General features: G+C 44.3%; 1 protein-coding gene across 6 annotated transcripts in view; it reads right to left on the reverse strand.

The window, feature by feature from the left end:
• The window catches only part of FAT3 (FAT atypical cadherin 3), a 546,218-nt gene that overhangs the window by 341,002 nt on the left and 181,559 nt on the right, over window positions 1-23,657 (reverse strand). For all 6 annotated transcript variants that reach the window (XM_060234952.1, XM_060234950.1, XM_060234951.1 and 3 more), the window contains exon 2: window positions 21,801-22,115. In XM_060234952.1, coding sequence (XP_060090935.1) covers window positions 21,801-22,115 — 315 coding nt within the window. The remainder of the gene's footprint in view (window positions 1-21,800; window positions 22,116-23,657) is intronic.

Raw genomic sequence — 23,657 nt, forward strand, 5'->3', positions numbered from 1 at the left:
GAGTGAGCAGCAAAATTAGTATACAGCATAATGGAGATGTTTAACAGATGCAAGGACCTTCGCCTACATATGCATGGAGTGGTAACTTCCATTTCAAAATACCTGCAAAGGTGTGCACGCACATGAAAGCTTATACCTTGAATAAAAACACTGTTGGTCTTAAAGGCACCACTGAACTCGAACTTCATTCTACAAAAGAGTATGTGCAACTGTGTTAAGTCTTACCTAAGCAACAGGGGCACATTTCTTCCGAATAAAGTACATGAGCCCTGTGGCGCAGAGTGGTAAGCTGCAGTACTGCAGTCCAAGCTCTGCTTACGACCTAAGTTCGATCCCAGTGGAAGCTGGGTTCAAGTAGCCGGCTCCAGGTTGACTCAGCCTTCCATCCTTCCAAGGTTGGTAAAATGAGTACCCAGCTTGCTGGGGGGTAAAGTGTAAATGACTGAGGAAGGCAATGGCAAACCACCCCACAAAAAGTCCGCCAAGAAAACGTCCTGATGTGACGTCACCCCGTGGGTCAGAAATGACTCGGTGCTTGCACAGGGGACTACCTTTTTATGAACCTTCCCTTCAGAACTGCTTAGTAGTGGGTGTTAAGGTCCAGGTTGTAATGTGTAGAACAGGGGTGGCCCACAGTAGCTTTCCAGATGTTTTTTGCCTAATAATAATAATAATAGATTTTATTTGTATCCCGCCCTCCCCGCCTAGGTGGCTCAGGGCGGCTAACAACATTCCATACATTAACATAAATAGGTAAAACTTTAAATTTAACAATTAAAAAAATTTAAACATATAAAAACCAGTTAATTGAGTTAAAATACATAATTTAAGTTGCATTAAATGTATCTGGCAGCAATAAAACTGTTCTGGCGCTGGTTCTGCCAGTTTAGATAGTTCCATGGTAATATTATAGATGGCGGTTCTTTTATTCCTAGCAACTCAGCAGTCGATATCAGTATAGGCTTGTCTGAAAAGGGCGGTCTTGCAGGCCCTGCGGAACTGGTCGAGGTTCCGCAGGGCCCGCACTTCCTACGGAAGCTGGTTCCACAGTGCAGGAGCCACGGCTGAAAAGGCCCGTGCTCTGGTGTTTTGGAGTTTGACCTCTCTCGGCCCAGGGATGGTCATTTTATTTTTACCCACTGACCTCAGTGCCCTCTGGGGTTCATATGGGGAGAGACGGTCCCTTAGGTAGGCTGGTCCTCGGCCATATAGGGCTTTAAAGGTAATAACCAACACTTTGTACTGGACTCGGTAGGTGATTGGCAGCCAGCGCAGTCCGCGCAGCCCCGGCCGTATGTGCTCCCATTTCGAGAGCCCCAATAGTAGCCTGGCCGACGCGTTCTGCACCAGCTGCAGCTTCCGGGTCCGGCATGGCCCGGCTGATGGCTGGGGCTGATGGGAGTTGTAGGCAAAAAACATCTGGAGAGCTACCGTTGGCCACCCCTGGTGTAGAACACTGGGTTTAGAGATGAGAAGTAAACCACTCTCCTCCCAGAATAGCCCACAGCAAATCACTGTCTCACGCCTTAATCTCCCTCCAAGTTTTCTGTCTGATGACGCTAAAAGCCATTTCAAAGAGCTTGGAAGAACAGTAGGATCCCAACATAATTAAAAAACATTATAACCACCAGTGGCCTTCCAAGATTACTTGAGTACATAAAATCTATATACTCAAGGCGCTATTAACCTGTCACAACCCATTGAGGTCAAACGATGCCCAGTATATACGCTTCGCTGGGCTTGAACATTTTTTAAAAAAAGAATACAGCATAATTTTTACAAGGTGGTCTGCAGATCTATTGAAGATTAGAAAATGAGACACAACAGGTGTTAAGTGTGATTAATTAAGAGCAAAATAGCCCCTTGAAGAAGGGACGCACATCTGGCATTAATCTCGGGGCTGGTGTTCTTCTGTATAGAACTACTGATCTGGTATGGTGGCTAAAGAGCTCACTAGTAGGACGATTATTATTTTAATGATTGCTTTGTTCGCTTTGTGTTCATCATATGAACACAATTCCTAACATTGTTTAAAACAAAACAAAACAGATAATCGTAATGCAAGAAAATTGAGATTTGTCATTTCTTGTCTGGCTGTCAGAGAGAGGGGGGGGGGTTCAGTTGTAGGCCTGGCTATTGCCACAGGAGGTCTCTCTCCCCCAATTCTCGTCTGTGGTTCCCCTCTTGGTTTTGGTCCTCCCCCTGTTTCTTCTACCAATATCTCCTATTCATCTGACTCTCTCTCTCTTGAATACCTTCCTTGCTGCTGTGAAGTTTATACCGTATTTCCTTGAATGGAAGACAACCCAAAATGTGAAACACCCCCCTCCAAAAGACACATATATTATTTATTCAACGTAACTGTAACTTGTATGCAAATATATGACAACCCTCCCCCCTTTTTGGATAGCATGTCTGTGAAAAGACCTGATTGTGCATTTGAGTGAAGATGGATTTGATTCAATAAAATAAAATCTAATTTAAAAAAAAATATATATATATATATCTTCCTTAGCCTACAGTCCTGTCCCCTCCAGTCAGCAGGTAAGCCCCAAAGAATACAATGAGTAACTGCACTGCTTGTTTCTCAACAGCTGTCCTCCAAAATCTGTTTTAGTCACCACATCTTCTCTGTTGATTAGCATCTCTAAGAGAATCCACAAAAGTCACCTCTCCATGCAGTCTCAGCTTAGTGAGCTCTCTCAGCCCCAAAAATGTCTAGCTCACCATCTAGCGATGCATGATGCTAAAAGCACTTCGGGCTGTTGGACAATTTTCGGATCTCCTGGCTATATCAACCATTTTATCTCTGAGTATTGCTTAATGTTATTCTGAGAAGGCATGGCAGAACAGCTACTGAGCAACTCCCACTGTGCTTCTGAAATACATTCCAAAATGCAAGTTGTTAAGAGGCAATGTGTAAGCCATCTTAGTGGCGCATTGCTGATGCTGGGGTACCCGTATCTTTTTAGCCTGCAGTAGTGTTTTGAATTATGAGACAGGGTGGTGGATGCAGCCACAATATGGTCGTTGCGGGAGGTAGGGCCAAATTCAAAATGGTCGTCACAGAGGGCAGAGCCAACAGCCAAAATGTCAGGGATTGAAGTTATGCATAAGTCTAATAGCTCTTCGACATTTCAGGCGGAAACTCTGTTCTATTTAACAGGATGCCTTTTTAAATGAACATACTGTTTTAAAATATTTTATTGCACGTACACGTAGTTATCTTTCAATGATGAAGTGAAGACCCCTGTGCTCAACCAATCAGAAGCCTTCCTGAGCAAAAGCCCCATCTGCCCCTACCCCCTTTCTAAAATCATATGGCCACCCGGCACCTCCTGCAATGACCAGGGAAGTTTTGTAGGTGGGCACCATGCAGTGGGCGGTCCCTGGCTTATGTGTTCTCTTTCCACAGTTTTCTTTTGGGACACTATATTGGGGTTGCAGATACTACAGTTGTAGAAGAAGATGATGAAGAAGAAGATATTGGATTTATATCCCGCCCTCCACTCCGAAGAGTCTCAGAGCGGCTCACAATCTCCTTTACCTTCCTCCCCCACAACAGACACCCTGTGAGGTGGGTGGGGCTGGAGAGGGCTCTCACAGCAGCTGCCCTTTCAAGGACAACCTCTGCCAGAGCTATGGCTGACCCAAGGCCATGCTAGCAGGTGCAAGTGGAGGAGTGGGGAATCAAACCCGGTTCTCCCAGATAAGAGTCCGCACACTTAACCACTACACCAAACTGGCTTAACCTGATGCTTACTCATTCTCTTAGTGTAATGACCAAAGAAGCTTTGAGGTCAGGTTAGTACAATTTGGATTCCATCCAGCCAAACAGAGCTCAGTAGCCATGGATCAAGGTCCGTTAGAGCAGGGGGCCCCAACCCCGGGGCCATGGACCGGTACCAGTCCGTGGCCTATTAGCAATCAGGCCTTGAGTTATATAATTTTACATTATATATTACAATGCAGTAATAGTAATAAGAAGAAGACATTGGATTTATATCCCAGCCTTCGCTCTGAATCTCAGAGTCTCAGAGCAGCATACCATCTCATCTTCCTCCCCCACAACAGACACCCTGTGAGGTGGGTGGGGTTGAGAGAGCTCTCCCAGAAGCTGCCCTTTCAACGACAACTCTGCAAGAGCTGTGGCTGACCCAAGGCCATTCCAGCAGCTGCAAGTGAAGGAATGGGGAATCAAACCTGGCTCTCCCAGATAAGAGTCCGCACACTTAAACATTATACCAAACTAATAGAAATAAAGCGCACAATTGTATCATACTGAAACCATCATCGTACCCCCAGCCTGCCCCAGTCTGTGGAAAAATTGTCTTCCACAAAACCGGTCCCTGATGCCAGAAACGTTGAGGACCTCTGCATTAGGGTTCAGTAAACCTCTTGTTTTGGTTTGTCGGCATGCCTCAGACGACAAACACAGTGGGAATTTCCAATCATCTGCTAAACCACCCTGTATATGATGGGAGGGGCTGTGTGGTACGATAAGGACAAAGGGAATAGCCAGCATCTGAGGTATGACAGGCTTGTGTGAGTCAAGTCTTTTGGCTGAGGATCTCTCAATTACGTCTCTGTCCTTGACAGAACTTTCAGGGCTAATATTGACTGAACAAAAGTGTCTATAACAGCCGTCCTAATGACTTTCTTGAGCGATCAGTAGGAGACCATGAAATGGGTAGGCTATACATCAAAATGTGACTGACTGCTGGAGCAATTCTAGCTAATCAAAGCCGTCTTGCAAAGCAATGAATAAAAGAGAGCTGGAGTGACAGTCAAGATAAAGAGAAGGCATTTGCCAGCTTCACTAGGATGAGCAAGAACAGAAATGTTTTGGTCTTTTATGAATGTGGAAAGCAACTAGTTTGGCTGTTGCTACGGGCTTTCCCATAGAAACCTACCCAGAGACATTACGATTCTTTATAGAGGCCCTGTTTCGATGTGTCTACATGGTATCTGTTGAATGGCTATTCCTAATAGCACCTTTTCTTGCAGCACCAAAACTGCAGAATTTCACCCCGAGCAACGTCTGCCTGGTCCTTCCCCATTAGTGCTTCGGAAGGACACACAAATGTAGGTACAGCCTTCCTGCCCTATATAAAATCTGTCACCGACAGCATTGGCAAAATTCTCAAATGCCACAATGTTGACACAGTCTTCAAGCCCACACAACAGATCCGCCACATGCTGTGCTCGGCCAAAGATATGAGAGATCCACTTTCAACCCCTGGAGTCTACAAAATACCCTGCTCCTGTGGTGCAGTCTACATTGGCACTACCCAACGCAGTATCAACACCTGCCTCACCAAACACAAGAGACACTGTCGCTTGTTTCAGCCAGCTGTAGCTGAACATGCACTTCAAGAAGGAGACCACGTCATCCACTTTGAAAGAACTGAAGTCCTTTCTACGGTCTCACATTATCATACCCACCTGAACAGAGAAGCTATTGAGATTTACAAACTCCAACACAACTTTAACAGAAAGGCATTTCCATCCACCAGTCTTGGTATCCAGCTCTGCAAAACACCCTACAGACTATAAATTGAAGAAAGTCACAGAATAACCAGCATATTCCACAGAACAATCAGCACAGTCAACAACCATCTTCCTTATCTTCACACCCCTTCCAACCCTCCCAGCAATTAACACAGAACAATGGTCACATTCAACAGCCAGTTTCCTTATCACTACCCTTCCAGGAAGCCCCACCAAACAATGGGCACATCCACAAACCTATTGCCCTTTCACCACACCCCCTCCAGCCTAGAAATAGCAGCTCTCCAGCAGCCCTGGCCTCACTCAATGCACAGCAGCCAAGAAGGTCAGAGCGCCTGCTCTGGCTGCAACGCCACTGAGGATGTTCTCCGCAGCTGAGAATGAAACGTCTGGAAAAAAACTTTCTCCAGTAGAACACGGCACTTGAGCCCGAAAGATTCTACAAACCCTAGTGCTTAGGCAGCAGAACAAAATTACACTTTCCAGAGGAGTTTCTCGGGCACTTTAACTTGGCTTAAATTTCTACCCCGTCTTCTTTCTTTGTACTCCTCAGACTAGCCTGCCTGCCTTCCTTCTTTCCTTCAACCTATCAACACTCAGAGACCGATTTCACACTCACCTTACGCTGCTCTCACAGTCGTCTTCTCAGAGCGGCTTTCTTCCAATTTCCCACTATCTGCCCCGGGGCTGCAGCAAGGATCAGCGTTTTTGTGCAGCAAACAGAAACTGGTTTTTAGGGGTTTCTCTTTGCTGCGTGAAGACGATGAGAGCGGCGTAAGGCGAGTGCGAAATCGGCCACTGTTTCAATGCACATTAAAGAGGCGAGAGAGGACAGCCTTGTCTAGCTTCTCTTCCACATTCAAATAAAGATTTATATCCATTTAACAAAACTATGTTGTGATGCGATGTCTCCCCAGAGTTGGTGCTTGCACAGGGCACTATCTTTACCTTTTTAAAAACAAAACTCTAGCTCAGCTTGCCCACGAAGGGGTTTAGCAGCTAAATACCCATTCTTGAAACTTTCCCCTAAAAAATAAAATCAATCGGTACTTGATACAAGAAACACCAACGGTATAATTTTATATACTTCAGTAATATTCCTGGAACCTTTTCCCAATGGCCAGAGTTATAGGACCACCAGAAGTCCAGAGACATGTGAGAATTGCCTCAATGGATCTAACCAAAGATCCATCTAGACTACCATGCTTCCGCTATCCAGTTGCGCTCATAAATTCACAATAAGACATTTAAAGTAACTCATCCGTCTTGCTTTCCCTTGCATCAGATGAATCTTCTGCATATGGGGAGGCGCTCTGTTTAGCTGTTATGTTTAAGACCCATTGATTAACCTCTCTTCTATGGAACAAACTTGTAAAAAACCCAAAGCTGCCCGAGTATCTTTTGCCACAGAAGTCTGATAGTAAATTGCACAAGAAGAACTGAAAAGTCACATTACTGCAAATGCTCCCTCTTCGTTCCGTGATCTCTCCGGCTCTCAAACCAGTTTTCCGATTGACTGGGAGCTGCTTCCTGACCTGACCTAGTTTTGAATTCACCGCAGCAGCAAAAAGGATGAAGTCTCCTCAGGCCCTAGAAAGGGGAATGCTTGGTTGGAAATACAAAAGCATTGCTTAGCTCGCCCCCAAAGGGGTTTGCATTGCTTTTCTAGCGCAGGAAGATTTGGAATTTGCACACGCATAAAAACACATAATGTGCATTAAAATATATATATATATATATGCATGGGCGAATTCTGGATTTATCGATTTCACCCATCCCTATCAAAACTCTTTTTTCAAAAACACCTTTGACCTTATTCCTGGCATAGAAACTAATCACATGCAACTGGATGGTGGATATCTCCCGGCATTGCAATAAAGCGGCGATTAACATGCAATCAATCTTACAATGACCTCCTTGGCTCTAAGGTGGATTCTGGGTCCAATTTAAAGGGTTGGTCTGATCTTTAAAGCCCTGGAATCACTGGGATGGCACCTTAAGGACCATTGGCTCCCATACAAAGCTACCCAAGCATTTGTCAAGGGGATTTGCCATGAGTGAAGATGTTCTAAGTCTCTGTGAATCTCCGTAACCATACTGGGAATGTATGGGGGGGGTTTGCTTGGCTTACTTTGCTTCAGTCTGTACCTTACAAAGTAATTGCTCTGCCCTTGTGGAGAGGCCTGTGTTCAGCTTTCAAGGACATACTATCTCTTCCTCAGAGACTGTCTTAGTGTCAAGCATCAATATTTCCCAATAATCAGTCTTTTGTTATTGAAACAAAAGTTGCTTTATTGTAGAAACTCCACAGCTTTACCAAGGACAGATCCTTGGAAGTAATGACGTATACAGACTTACATAGTTACTTTATAGGATAGCTTCAAAGGATAACATACAGATGCAATTTGAGTCACGGGTTCAAAGGTTACTACAAAGTATCTCTTTTATACTAAGGAATATAGGTTAATAAAAACATCTCCCTTTCTCACACTTTCTCTGTGAGTAGATAAGACCTGTCTGTGTGAATCTGGGGGAGAGGCACATCGCACTGTTACCAGCAAGGCTAACCTAAACATCTTTGGGCCAGATGGATTTATTATTGCCCTTAGGTTGTAAAAGAGGGGGAGCAGGAGAGCTTGGTATTCTGCTCTTTGTCTGGTGGACTATAATGGCACTCAGAAATATGCATGCTTGACACTTAGCACTTGCTAACGTGCAATGGGGGGGGGGCTGGGTGAGAAATGCTCACCCTTGCTTTGTGAGGGCTTTTTACTGTGAATTTTGGCAGGCTCATAAGAACATAAGAGGAGCCATGTTGGATCAGGCCAATGGCCCATCCAGTCCAATACTCTGTGTCACACAGTGGCAACCCCCCCCCCCAAAAAAAAAAACAGGTGCCATCAGGAGGTCCATCAGTGGGATCAGGACACCAGAAGCCCTCACCCTGTTGCCCCTCCCAAGCACCAAGAATTCAGAGCATCACTTGCCCCAGACAGAGAGTTCCAACAATACGCTGTGGCTAATAGCCACTGATGGACCTCTGCTCCAGATGTTTATCCAATCCCCTCTTGAAGCTGGCTATGCTTGTAGCGGCCACCATCACCTGTGGCAGTGAATTCCACGTGTTAATCACCCATTGGGCTCATAATGGCCCCAACTGTAATGGCCAGATCCGACACAAAAAGTTATACTGCTATGACGTATCTATCAATAAAGTAAAACTTTTCTGAATACCAGAAAGGCTGATTATTGAGGATCGTCCAGGGGCTCACAGCATTAAGATTTTCTTCAGAATCCCTGTTCCTTGTGCCTGGTGGTGGCTACTACTGACAGGGCCTATTTTACAGTGGCACCAACACTGTGGATCAGGAAGAACTTGAGGATGAAAATCTACGTCTGCATCTCCATCCATTGATAATGTTCTTCCATTAGACAGCCCCATGCTGCAAGATATATCCAAAAAGATCCATCTTGTTCCTTATGCTCTTCAACATCTACTGGGTAAGGTCATCTCGATATCTGGGTTAAATTGTCAGAAATAGGACAACTCAGCTGTATCTCAAGTTTCTTAGCTGACCCCAGGAAGGCAGTTTCTTAGCTGATCCCAGGAACTGGTGCCTGACGGAAGTACTGAAAGAGATGTGGACTAATCAACTGAAGATTAATCTTGACAAGATGGAAGCGATACTGGTGAGTGGAAGGTCTCATCCAGGACAATGTGCTACCTGTTCTGGATGGGGCTGAACTCCTCTTGAAGTAACAGGTCCAGAGTTTAGGAGTGCTCTTGGACCGAGACCTACTATTGGATGAGCCGCTGGCATCTGTCAGCAGGAGTGCCTTTTACCAGTGTACCAGTGTATTAGTGCCTTTGGCTGCCGTACATGCCCTAGTTACATCTAGAGTTATTCCTCACTGGCATTTGCTCCACCCCCGCTTTTCTCCCTGTGCCGGCTCAAGCGATGGATTCCCCACTAGTTGCTCCACAGGCGTCTCTTACATCGTGGCTTCTCCCTATTACTGTCGCAGCAACAGGAAGGTGGTTTTTCGGAGTTCCAGTTGCCGCGACGGGAATCGGAAGTAGCCCTGAAGCAAGAGGTGCTGTGGAGCGACTGGTGGGGAATCGATGGCCTGTGCCAATGCAAGACGTGCAGGGGCGGAGCAAACGCCGGTGAGGAATCACTCCGAGGTTAGATTACAGCAATGCATTCCGAGTGGGGCTGCCCTTGAAAAGTATTCAGAAGCACTGACTGGTGCAGAATGATGCAGCGCAGACATTATCTGGAATGGGTCATAGGGACCATTAACTCCTGTCTCGGCCTATAGAAACAGGCTCTCAATTTGTTTCTAGCACAATTCAAGGTTGTAGTGCTGACCTTCGAAGTCCTCTATAGTTATATCTATACTCAACATATCTGAAGGACAACCTATCCCTTACGGACCTACCCAAACACTACGGTCATCTCCTTAATGCTTCCTGGTCAAATTGGGTGACCTTCTGAAATTAGGATGATGACAACCTGTGAGAGGGTCTTCTTAGTTGCGGCACCAAAGCTCTGGAACTGTCTCCATGGAGAGACTTGTCTGTTGCTTCAAATGCTGTCTTGTGCCAATGGGTAAAGTCCTCCACCCTACCCGCCTTTCATCTAACATTTCTTCCATGCTCCTTCCTTCCCTTTGTTTAACTTTTTGGTTTTATATATGTATTTTAACTTGAGTTTTTGAAAATTGCTTTAATTATTTGTTCTTGTTTGGTTTTAACATCTTTATTAAGTGTGTCATTAGATTGTTAGCCACCTCGATGGCCCCAATGAGGGCAGAAAAACAGGCTATGCGTTTTGTAAATAAATAACTTATAAACACACACCCCCTGAGGCATGTCACAAAGTACACAACACACTTCTTCACACACAAACATTCCATCTGGGTCAGGGCACAATGCCCGATAGTCAAGTCCTCCTCACCCAATTATTTTGGCTCTTTAGAAAGACATCCCGTTAAGGGAAATCCAGTGCTTACCAAGGATTCAGATTGCCGTTAAAGAACAAAATCTATAAATAAAGTAACGTAACAGATACAGATTTTAAAAATTTATATTATTCCACATCACTGATATTGGATCGTACTCGGGACTGGCGTGCCCTGATTAAGTGAAAGTCGTCTGTGTCACTATTCAAAAGCCTCACATAAGAATGTCTAAAAAAATGTATTTACGAGACAAATAAAATGACCAGCGAGAGGAGGCTTAATTGAATATTTTACAGCATACGCAGCGCCACCCAGATTCATTATAAAGCATCCTAAATCGAAGGGGAAAGGATTTGTTTGCCCTCTCTGAGTATGTGGAGGAGGCTTTAAAATATAAACAGCAGGGAAAGCTGGAAATCATTTGAGAAATCAATGCAATATTTACATTCATTTAGGAAATACCAGAGCTAGTCAGTGGTTGTGCTCACAGAAGCAAACCTTTCCTCCACCTTTTCCTGCTCCCACAAGACCTCTGCAATCACATATGAGAGACTGCCTATCAATACGTGTCAGGTTTCCCCAACAGGGAAAACAGTGGCTCCCCAAGGCTATTTCAGAACAAGAAAAGAGCATGGGGAGCGGGAGGGGCGGGGGGAGAGAGAGAGACTTAAGCCCTCTTTCCCTGTCCTCTACAGGGGCACCATAAGTTGGCAGCAGCTTGATAACATTTTCCACCATCAAAAAGCTTCTTTGGGTCCCTTTGGGAAGAAAAGTGGCAAATAAATATCCAACTAGCTGACTTGGAGGAAGAATTGGATAAAAAACAGCACTCTGTTTAACTGTGGCTCAACAGTGTACATCCATCCACCCTTTGGAACCATCTCCCTTCCCACTTTCCATAGATACCTCAGCAAATAAAGGGATATCCCTGAAGCTGCATAAAGCATAGCTTAGCACTCCAGATGTGAAGGAGGATAGCTTTCTACAAAGGTTATTTCCAGGTTACATGGTCTTTTGTAGCAGAAAAGAAATGCAAACGTACTGGGGAAAGTTTAACTGGAAGGATTTATAAATAGATGACTAAGAAAATAACCTCATTCATTACGTTCATTTTCTGGAGCCGCACAACACATGACGTTGAAGGCATGAAAGTTGCCAAAAGAGAGCACCACATGTCTCCCCAACCCAACGCAACTGAGCATACAACAGGATGGTCATCCAATCCACATCACTGGCTGCCAAATCCACTGAAATGTGGGATGCTGCAAGGTCACAAGATGATGCTGATTCTACCAAATAATGCAGAAAGGGGATTTAGTTGTGCATTTCCCATTCCTGGTACCACCCATGTCTACCAACATGTCTATTGTGGCCCTCTGTACAACATAAAAATTGGCATACTCCCCCTAAAGGAAACAGCAGAATCAAAGCCATCCAACAAAGAAGGAACAGAAGAGGTTCTTTACTGATGCATGTGCAAATTGAACTAGGAAATTAATCACGAAGATTCATTAACCCTATATTAATCTTCATAAAACATAAATATTGATGAACCCAGTGCATTCGAGATTATGCGCATCTACCAACACTTCTGTCAACAAGATGAATGTAAAATTCATTTGGAAAGGCTGCCTGTGCTGAACCAAACCAAACAAGATTACAAATGGCAGAAAAGTGTGTGTGTGTTTCTGTGTGCATGTGTGTGCAGTGCTCTATAGGTTGGTTCGTACATTATATCTAAGCTGGAGTTAATAAAATCCAGAGAGAACATATGTGATGATAGTACATTATGGTGCAAAATTGATACCCTGTGTGCTAAACTAACTACCAGTGGAGAACTCCAATCAGGGTTATAATGCCGGTCAATATTTAGATCAGTTGATGTTTCCAAAGTGTTCAAGGGCAGCCCCATGTAGAGTGTACTACAATAGTCCAACATAGAGCTTACCAAAGTCCAACAGTGGCCATGTTATAAGAGCACAAGAACATAAGAGAAGCCATGTTAGATCAGGCCAGTGGCCCATCCAGTCCAACACTCTGTGTCACACAGTGGGCCAAAAAGACCGCGTGCCATCAAGAGGTCCCCCCCCCCTCAAGCACCAAGAATATAAAGCACCATTGCCCCAGAAAGAGAGTTCCATCTACACCCTGTTGCTAATAGCCACTGATGAACCTCTGCTCCATATGCTTATCCAATCCCCTCTTGAAGCCGTCTATGCTTGTATGCTTGTCATGATATCAGTGGAAAGGGAGCAGTAGGCAAACTGGAACTTTTGGTCACAGATGCCAGCTCAGCATCAACTAACAGAATCAAGTCTAGGATGTTGCAATGTACCTTAATTGGAGTGACCTGATGAAGTATAGGGCAGATTCTTTGGTCAGTCAGCCAGTTTGGTGTAGTGGTTAAATGTGGGACTCTGGGAGAACCGGGTTTAATTCCCCACTCCTCCACTTACAGCTGCTGGAATGGCCTTGGGTTAGCCACAGATATCACAGGAGTTGTCCTTGAAAGGGCAGCTGCTGTGAGAGCCCTCTCAGCTCCAACCATCTCACAGGATGTCTGCTGTGGGGGGAGAAGATATAGGAGATTGTAAGCCGCTCTGAGTCTCTGATTCAGAGAGAAGGGTGGGGTATAAATCTTCAGTCTTCTTCTTCATAGAGGCCGCAATCTCTTTTTCATCTGGACTGAATTTCAGTCTATTTACACTACTATGGCTTATCCACAATACCTGTAGATTCTTCAGCAACATGAGCTTGAGAAAGTTCATAACAGCAGAGCAATTCGTAATCAAATAAACAGCAAAAAGATCCTCTAATTTTAAAGCCTGTTATTGCCCCTGCAGTAAAACAAAAACTAACCTTGACTTATCCTCATTATTCATAATTAGAATGTGGTTGGTTTCCCTAGTGTGTCTGGTGTACCGGTTTGTTGTGAATCGTGTATATATATATATACATATATATTTTAAAAGACTCTAATGGCCTGAATTAAAATTCATTGCTTCCCTCCGAGCACAAAAAAAGAGTAATAAATCAATGTAGTAAATTATCTCAATGCTTTGCGGTGGAATTAACACCCATGTATGAGAAATAAAACTGAAAATTTATAGCCTCAATCAACCTGTTCTAACGTATATAACTCCATTTTCTGTTTTATTTATCTTCTTGCACCATTCCCTGTCCCTAACTATGCCTTTTTAAAAAGTAGCTGCTAGACTTAAAGGTAATGGCTTGCTATGGATTGTGTTTTGACAGCATTCAGAATTGCGGCATATTACAGGAACCATTAGAGGAACCTCTAGCCTAGTGGCTGCCACATGAGAGACTAGGAGTGTGGTCCCCACTATAGTTATGTTCAGAAGCGTAACAGCTAAGCAAAAATTTCTGATACAGAAACAAGAGCTTTAGGTCACAGCATGGATGCGACTGCTGCACTAGCGCCCTTCTCCTCTTCTTCCCATCCCCTCCATAACAAACAATGATATGAAATGTATGATGCAATCTTGCTGCAAGCTTCCCAGAGCTGCTATTGTACTTTACCAGCTAGTGCTTACAGAGACAGACAATGCAATGATGTCACACCGTTTTGTATTAGTACACATAACTTGGGGAGGGGAGGGCAGAGAAGGAAGAAGAAGAAGAAGATATTGGATTTATATCCCGCCCTCCACTCCAAAGAGTCTCAGAGCGGCTCACAATCTCCTTTACCTTCCTCCCCCACAACAGACACCCTGTGAGGTAGATGAAGATATTGGATTTATATCCCGCCCTCCACTCCAAAGAGTCTCAGAGCGGCTCACAATCTCCTTTCCCTTCCTCCCCCACAACAGACACCCTGTGAGGTAGATGAAGATATTGGATTTATATCCCGCCCTCCACTCCAAAGAGTCTCAGAGCGGCTCACAATCTCCTTTCCCTTCCTCCCCCACAACAGACACCCTGTGAAGTGGGTGGGGCTGGAGAGGGCTCTCACAGCAGCTGCCCTTTCAAGGACAACCTCTGCCAGGGCTATGGCTGACCCAAGGCCATCTCAGCAGGTGCAAGTGGAGGAGTGGGGAATCAAACCCGGTTCTCCCAGATAAGAGTCCGCACACTTAACCACTACACCAAACTGGCTCTGGAGAGGAAGATGCAGGGCTACTGTTCTCAGTGGTAGGCAGTGTTCCTTCTAAGCAGAGTTAGCGTGAGCTAGTTCACAGATTTTTAGCCTCCAGCTCACAGATTTTTGTCTTAGAAATGATGACCCCAGAGCACACTAATTTATGCAAGTAGCTCACAACTTTAATGTCAGTAGATCACAAAGTAGAATTTTTGCTCACAAGACTCTGCAGCTTAGAGGGAACACTGGTAGTAGGTACATATATGTACCATTGGTGGTAGATACATAGAAGAAGAAGACATGGAAGTCGTGACACATTTCATATTCCTGGGATCCAAGATCACTGCAGGTGGTGACTGTAGCCATGAAATTAAAAGATGTTTGCTCCTTGGGAGGACAGCTGTGGCAAACCTGGGCAGTATAATAAAAAGTAGAGACATCACCCTGCCAACAAAAGTCTGTATAGTCAAAGCGATGGTATACCCAGTAATAATGTATGGCTGTGAGAGCTGGACTATAAGGAAGGCCGAGCATAGAAGAATAGATGCTTTCAAGCTGTGGTGCTGGAGAAGAATCTTGAGAGTCCCTTGGACCGCAAGGATCAAATCAGTCAGTCCTAAGGGAAATAAACCCAGACTGTTCCCTGGAAGGTCAGATGCTAAAGCTGAAGCTCAAATACTTTGGCCACCAAATGAGAAGGGAGTACTCACTGGAGAAGATCCTGTTGCTGGGAAAGACAGAAGGCAAAAGAAGAAGGGGACGGCAAGAGATGAGATGGGTGGACAGCGTTACTGATGTAACTAACACAAATTTGAGCAGACTTTGGAGGATGGTGGAAGACAGGGGGGCCTGGTGTGACTTTGTCCATGGGGTCACAAGGAGTTGGACTCGACTGTGCAACTAAACAACAACAAACGTATATGTCATATAATCTAGCTCTAGGCATAGCAGCAACCTGAAGCTCAAGAGCCTCTTAGCTGTAAAGCTTATGGGAGATGCTGGATCAGGTCACCTTGTTCAGGTTAACTTACCCCACAGGATTGTTGTTTAGATTGGGGCAGGGGAGGAATATATTCTGCTCGGAGCTCCTTGGATCAAGGATGGGATTAAAAAAGTGTGATAGAAAGATGTCATTTTTGGGCGTTTTTTTGCTGACAAGTTATAGCTAACTTATGGTGACCCCACAGGGGTTTCAAAGCAAGAGAAGTTCAGAGGTATTTTGCCATTTCCCACCTCTGCATCCCAACCCTGGTATTCCTTGGTGGTCTCACATCCAAGTATTAACCAGGGCCTACATTGCTTAGCTGCTGAAATTAACAAGATCAGGCTAGCCTGGGCCATCCTTATGTTGACTGTTAACACGAAGGGCCGAAAAGTTTACACTTCACAAAAAATAGCCAGTGTGTTATAGCAGTTTGAATATTGGACTGGGGATCTGGGAGATTCAGGTTCAAATCCCCACTCTGCTACAGAAGTTTAGAATCATAGAGTTGGAATTGACCCTCAGCGTCATCTAGTCCAACCCCTTGCACAATGCAGGAAATTCACAAACACCTGCCTGTAAATTTACAAAATCAGCTTTGTTGTCAGATGGCCATCTAGCCTCTGCTTAAAAACCTCCAAGATAGGAGAGCCCACCACCTCCTGAGGAAGCCTGTTCCACTGAGGAACCGCTTTAACGGTCAGGAAGTTCTTCCTAATGTTGAGCCGGAAGCTCTTTTGATTTAATTTCAACCCACTGGGTTCTGGTCCTGCCTTCTGGGACCACAGAAAACAATTCCACACCGTCCTCTAGATGAAAGCCCTTCAAGTACTTGAAGATGGTGATCATCTCACCTCTCAGCTCATTGGGCCAATCACACACACTCAAGCCTACCTCACAAGCTTGTTGTGAGGGTAAAAATGGAGAGAAGAATAATGGTAGCTGCTTTGGGGAGAATAAATGAAGTGAAGTAGTTCAACATTAAATTAACACTGAAAGTTACACCAGTAGTTTGCAGATAGTTCTTGGATGCTTGAACAAGAGGATCCAAAGAATCACACAGCTGTTAAGTTCTGACTTCCTTTGAACAGCAGTTCACACAGCAAACTTTAAAAATATATATGGTATTGTTTATAGAACAGCATATATGAAACTTGACATATATAGTAGCATATGCAAACAAGACATGTCCCTAAATCCAATATAAATCCAAATCCAATCTTCGTCCCTGCCCTAGGGTGCTTACAGTCTAGCTTTGAATCAGGGTGAGACACCAAAGTAAAGGAACACAAAGAATGAACTGAGGAAAGACTGTGGAACAGTAGTAGGGCTTTTGTTTGGCATGCAGGTCTTAGGTTTGATTCCTGTCATCTCCAGAGGAGAGAATCAGGTACTAGGTCATGTGACCCTGCAGAGCCAATTCCAGTCTGAGTAAACCACACTAATCCTGATGGAACATTTGGGGTTGCCAATCCCCACATGGGGGCAGGGGATCCCCTAGTTTGGAGGCCCTCCCCCCCCGCTTCAGGGTCATCAGAAAGCCGGGGGGGGGAAATGTCTGCTGGGCACTCCATTATACCCTATGGAGACTGATTCCCATGGGGTATAAGGAAGAATTGATCCGTGGGTATCTGGGCCTCTGGGGGGGCTGTTTTTTGAGGTAGAGGCACCACATTTTCAGCATAGCATCTGGTGCCACCCCTCAAAACACCCTCCCCTCCCAAGTTTCAAAAAGATTGGACCAGAGTCCCTCAAAAGATGCTGATATCCTTCATTATTCCAAATGGAGGGAAGGCATTTAAAAAGTGAGTGGTCCCTCTAAATGTGATGGTCAGAACTCCCTTTGGAGTTCAGTCGTGCTTGTCACACCCTTATTCCCAGCTCTACCCCCAAAGTCCCCAGATATTTCTTGAGTCGGACCTCGAAACCCTATTTCAGTATAAGGCAGTTTCATATGTACATACGAAGCAAGGATAATTGAGAAGCAATCTGAAGAACTGCAGGAACTTACGCAGAAACAGTGAAGGAGACAATACGTCTGGCATGTACCCATCCTTTTCATCTGCAAGTGTGTGTGTGTTTGTGTGCAACCCTTTCAATAAAATGCCATGATTTTTTTTTCCCATTGTAAAAGAGCAATTGGGCACAGAGACCATAGTTAATGCCTTTTGCACAATAAGGCTATTTTAAGCATGATTCCACCTCAGGGAGCTCCTCTGCATTAGAGGTGGCCAATAGTAGCTCTCCAGATGTTTTTTGCCTACAACTCCCATCAGCCCCAGCCAGCATGGCCAATGGCTGGGGCTGATGGGAGTTGTAGGCAAAAAAACATCTGGAGAGCTACTGCTGGCCACCCCTGCAGTATCCTATTCACAGTGATCTACCACAAGGAGCCTTTCTGTATTCAGTATCCTATTCACCAGCTTAAGGATACTGCATTTCAGCAAACTCACTTGTAACCCGCCAGGATTTCTGAATATCAGTTCAGTGCAGGCACACATTCTGTGCTCCTTGAGTTTATAGCATTTTTGAGAAGTTTTCCAGATTAGTGAACAGGCAAAAACAAATTATAGAACTGCATGAAAGCAAAAGAAGAAGAAAACTTCAAATGTGCTTCTATATTCCATTCGCTTGCAACTTTTCCAAGGAAAGAGGGCAAAGCATTTACTGAAATAAGGCAACTCGCTTTCTCAGACATACTGGTCCTCACACTAAAAGATAGAGAAGATAAATCTACATGGCCCGGAGAAATCAGGAATAAGGAGGTTAGAAGTGGCTTAGGCAATTTGATAATGTTGATGTGGGAATGCACTTCTTCTACACACTTTTGCACACACTAAATTACACTTTCAATCTACCATCAATTTACTTTGCAACTGGATTTTACCGTGTGAAGCGGCAAAATCCACTTGCAAAGTATTGCTGAAGTGGATTAGAACGACATTATTTAGCATGTGTGAAAGCGCCTTATATTTTATGTCTTTAAAACATTTGTATGCCACCTTTCCATCCAACAGCAACAATGAAAACAGTGTATACTGTATCAAATATTCAAATAAATACAGTATTTAAAACAATTCAAGAAAACATACACACACATACACACAGAGACACACAGAATGGGATGTAGAATTTTATACAGCAGAGGGGACAGTTTCCAACCAGGGTTTCAAATCCAGAATTCAGCAGGGAATTTATATAGCCCAACTGTAATGAAGACCACTGCCAATTAATAACTGCCTCTGGTTAGAAATAACAGAATAGGATAGGGGGAATATTCATTCCATAAAAGGGTGAACTGGAGGGGCATATAATGCTGTCCTAAACAGGAATAAGCAATGCATATACCAGTTCTGTGTCACACACACACAACAGCAAAACTCCATGGGTTTCTTTCTTTCTTATGGTCAAAACCAGATAATTTCACAAGACACTTAACAATGAAAAAGATAAGTAAGTTTGTGAGTTGTGGCAGCATTTCTCTGGGAAAAAGGAAAGGAAAGGAAAGGAAAGGAAAGGAAAGGAAAGGAAAGGAAAGGAAAGGAAAGGAAAGGAAAGGAAAGGAAAGGAGAGGAAAGGAGAGGAGAGGAGAGGAGAGGAGAGGAGAGGAGAGGAGAGGAGAGGAGAGGAGAGGAAAGGAAAGGAAAGGAAAGGAAAGGAAAGGAGAGGAGAGGAGAGGAGAGGAGAGGAGAGGAGAGGAGAGGAGAGGAAAGGAAAGGAGAGGAGAGGAGAGGAGAGGAGAGGAGAGGAGAGGAAAGGAAAGGAAAGGAAAGGAAAGGAAAGGAAAGGAAAGGAAAGGAAAGGAAAGGAAAGGAAAGGAAAGGAAAGGTCCCCTGTGCAAGCACCAGTCGTTTCCGACTCTGGGGTGATGTTGCTTTCACGTTTTCATGGCAGACTTTTTACGGGGTGGTTTGCCATTGCCTTCCCCGGTCATCTACACTTTCCCCCCAGCAAGCTGGGTACTCATTTTACCGACCTCGGAAGGATGGAAGGCTGAGTCAACCTCGAGCTGGCTGCCTGAAAACCCAGCTTCCACCAGGGACCGAACTCAGGTCGTGAGCAGAGCTTAGGACTGCAGTACTGCAGCTTTAACACTGCGCCACGGGGCTCTTTCTCTGGGAATAAACTCCACTGAAAAAATCTGAACAGCATTCTGAACTGAGTTGCTAGAATTGCTCTTTGAGTCACTTACAGATACACACAGTGCAATCCTGAACCTGTTGTACCCTGCTAAATCTACTAAAGTCGATGGGCTTTGAAAGGGACAACTCTGTTTAGAACTGCACTACTAATCTCACAAAGATGTGAGCATTATGGGAGAGAGGAAATTATGACTAAACCTTTCTGGCCTTCTGGGTAACTTTTCACGTCATCATTAACGCCATAAGTTATTTTGGCTTTTTAAATGCTTGTGGAGAGGCAAAAATGGCACATATTGATGAGGGTGAAAACTAAAGAACAGTTCAGCCCCACCATTTCTACTGAGCATGGGAACTCCATCAACGCATCTCTGGACATTATGCATTTGTTTTGCTCTTACAAACACCTCAAATTGTATTGGCTTCTCCACAAAGAAAAGATCTACCTTAGAAAAGCAGGTGGCTACTGTGGCTCAGAGTGCTTTTGCCCAGCTCTTTCTGGTGCATGAGCTGTGTCCATTCCAGGGTAAGTCAGATCTAGCTGCAGTGATTCATGTCTCAGTTGCATCTAGACTGGACTACTGCAATGAGCTGCACTTAGGGCTACCCTTGGAGAATGTTCAGAAGCTGTAGCGAGTGCTAGCCAGGACCACCTACTGTAAGCATACGTCCCTGACACTACAACAGTTGCACTAACAATCTGCTCCTGAGCCAAATTCAACGTATTGGTTTTGTCCTTTGAAGCCTCCTATGGCTGGGGACGCGATCATCTAAAGGATCATCTAAAGGATCATCTTTTCTCATACATTCCTGTCTGGAGATAAAGATCTCAGGGATATAACTTCCTGACCACCCCACCAATTAAAGATGGCTCATTTGGTGAGTACATGACAGAGGGCCTTTTCCATGGCAGCCCCACAATGATGGAACAACCAACCTTCCCATGGAGGTGTGCCTGACCCCCTCATTGTTCATCTTCAGGAGGCAGTTGAAGACAAATTTATTTATGACCAGGGGTGGAATTTTAGCAGGAGCTCCTTTGCATATTAGGCCACACACCCCTGATGTAGCCAATCCTCCAAGAGTTTTCAAGGCTCTTTTTTTGTAAGCTCTTGGAGGATTGGCTACATCAGAGGTGTGTGGCCTACTATGTAAAGGAGCTCCTGCTAGAATTCCACCCCGTTTACGACTGCATTTGACTGATTTAGCTTTTATTCTTAGCAATCCTGAGTTTTTAAATTGTGAGTTTTTATAGGTTTCATCATTGTTGTTTTTATTGTGGTTTTATAATGCACTGTTTATATTATGATCCACCTTGAGTTCCACAATGGAGAAAGGTGGCTAAGAAATGTTTTAAATTAATCAATTCATTAAACAAACAAATAGCTTTTCAACCTTGCCGAGTTCTGTAAAGTTTTGCCGAATTCATTAAACAAACAAATAGCTTTTCAACCTTGCCGAGTTCTGTAAAGTTTTGCCGAATTCATTAAACAAACAAATAGCTTTTCAACCTTGCCGAGTTCTGTAAAGTTTTGCCGAATTCATTAAACAAACAAATAGCTTTTCAACCTTGCCGAGTTCTGTAAAGTTTTGCCGAATTCATTAAACAAACAAATAGCTTTTCAACCTTGCCGAGTTCTGTAAAGTTTTGCCAAATTCATTAAACAAACAAATAGCTTTTCAACCTTGCCGAGTTCTGTAAAGTTTATTTACAAAACTGTAAAGTTTTGTAAATAAAGGGAGCAGGATAGCACCACAAAATAAACATGTCATCTGCAAACACACATAATTGTGGGCAGGGCTTTTTTTTAATAACAAGAACTCATTTGCCTATTAGGCCACACCCCCTGATGTAGCCAATCCTCCAAGAGCTTACAGGGCTCTTCGTACAGGGCCTCCTGTAAGCTCCCGGAGGATTGGCTACATCAGGGGGTGTTGCCTAATAGGCAAAGGAGCTCCTGCTACAAAAAAAAGCCCTGGCCACCATTAAACCTTTGTCAGTCCTTATAGGATTCTGTAGACATCTGAACAGCATTTGCAAATAAAATCTATTGACAATGCACACAAAGAGCATTTTCTGATAAACATCTAAAAATCTCCTTACCTGTTTTTGGATTGATGATGAAGAAATTCTGGGGATTTCCACTGGTAATCCGATAGGTCATCTTCTCATTTGTGCTGGAGTCAGGATCCTGAGCCTGGATCTGGATAACGGATACATCCTTGGGTGAGTTTTCCAAAACTGATGGGTAGTAAATGGGTTCCGAAGTTAATGGGGCATTGTCATTCACATCTTCGACTTCTATATAGACTTCAATGGTGGTGTAAAGAGGGACGACACCACGGTCTGTTGCATACACAGTCAGCCAGTAAGACTGGGTTGTCTCTCGATCTAGGACATCTGCAGTGTAGATAACTCCTGTAAGAAGAAATGGAGAAAGATTCAGGCTACTGGTGGGGAAAAAAACAGACAAAAGGAGATTTCTAATAGGAACGTCTTCACGAAGAACATACAAAGAAACCTTTTGATGCCATGGTATTACACACCAGCAGCCAGAACTACCATCAATTACTATGTGAACGTCAGCTTTCTTTAGCTCAGTTTGGTGTGGCGGTTAAGTGTGCCCCCAGGTGAAAGGGTGGAGCCAGTACCGCGCACACTGGGCTTCACCTAAAAAATTCCTCTGCGCAGGCCTGAAGGGCATATCCACATACACAACCCACAACGCATCAAGTCCTGCAGCGATGGGCAAGGGGCGAAACGGCAGGTGGAAGGTGCCACTGGAAGCCATAGTCCCGATCCTGCATGTAGGCGGTTCAGGGTATTGGTCGCCTGATGCTAACCCGGAGAAATCAGACTTTTCCCTGCAGCCACTGTGGCCGGACCTGCCTGTCCCGCATTGGTCTTGTCAGCCACCAGCGAGCCTGCAGCAGACGTGGACTATTGCACCCTTCTTAAATCTTCGTTCACGAAGCCAAGCCGAGAGAGAGAGAGAGTAAGTGTGCGGCCTCTTATCTGGAAGAACCGGATTTGATTTCCCACTCCTCCACATTCCAGATGCTGGAATGGCCTTGGGTCAGCCGTAGCTCTTGCAGAGTTTGTCCTTGAAAGGGCAGCTTCTGGGAGAGCTCTCTCAGCCCCACCTACCTCACAGGGTGTCTGTTGTGGGGGAGGAAGATAAAGGAGATTGTGAGCCGCTCTGAGACTCTGAGTTTCAGAGCGGAGGGCGGAATATAAAAATCCAATATCATCAATACCATCATCACTACAAAATGTGTTAGTATGAAATTTATTATGCAGGACAATCTAAACATGAGATATACACTAATACACTAACTGTTTTAATTTTTAAATCTGTTTTAATTGTTTGTTCAAAGTTCCCAAACATTAATCTTTCTCTGTAAATAGAAACAGTACAGAGTGTGAAATGTTAAACTGCAACGTTTCTCCCTAGAGTGTTTTTTTTTAAATGTGCAGGGAGTTTTTGCATGGAGAAGCTGGGTACATTTTGTGCCTCTGGGCACACCCAGGCCTTAAACTACTGTGTGCAAAAAGCAGAGCGAACTCACCAAGACATTACCCAGTGTGACTGCCTGGTTACTAGCAGGATCTTCCCTGGTTCCTCCACTGCTTTATTATTTTTCTGTTCGATTGTTTACTGTTAGTTTTAATTGTTTTGCCATGTTGGAATCCACCCTGAGCCCACTATGGGAGAGGGCAGACTATAAATTTACATAAATAAATAAATAAATTCCTACATAGGAATGTTTCATGTTACAGAAATTTGGAAGCTTAGCTTAAAGCGTCACTTTAGTTCACAGTCCAAAGCAATTTAAGACTCACTCCCGCCTCATATTGAACTTGAAAGCTGCACTGCAGACCGACTTCAATTAAATGCACACTGAAGATAGTGACATGAAATCTAACCTCCCAGACTTACTTGCCGAGTCAAAACCGTCA

Source organism: Heteronotia binoei, chromosome 3, assembly GCF_032191835.1.
Source record: "Heteronotia binoei isolate CCM8104 ecotype False Entrance Well chromosome 3, APGP_CSIRO_Hbin_v1, whole genome shotgun sequence".
Classification (NCBI taxonomy): domain Eukaryota; kingdom Metazoa; phylum Chordata; class Lepidosauria; order Squamata; family Gekkonidae; genus Heteronotia; species Heteronotia binoei.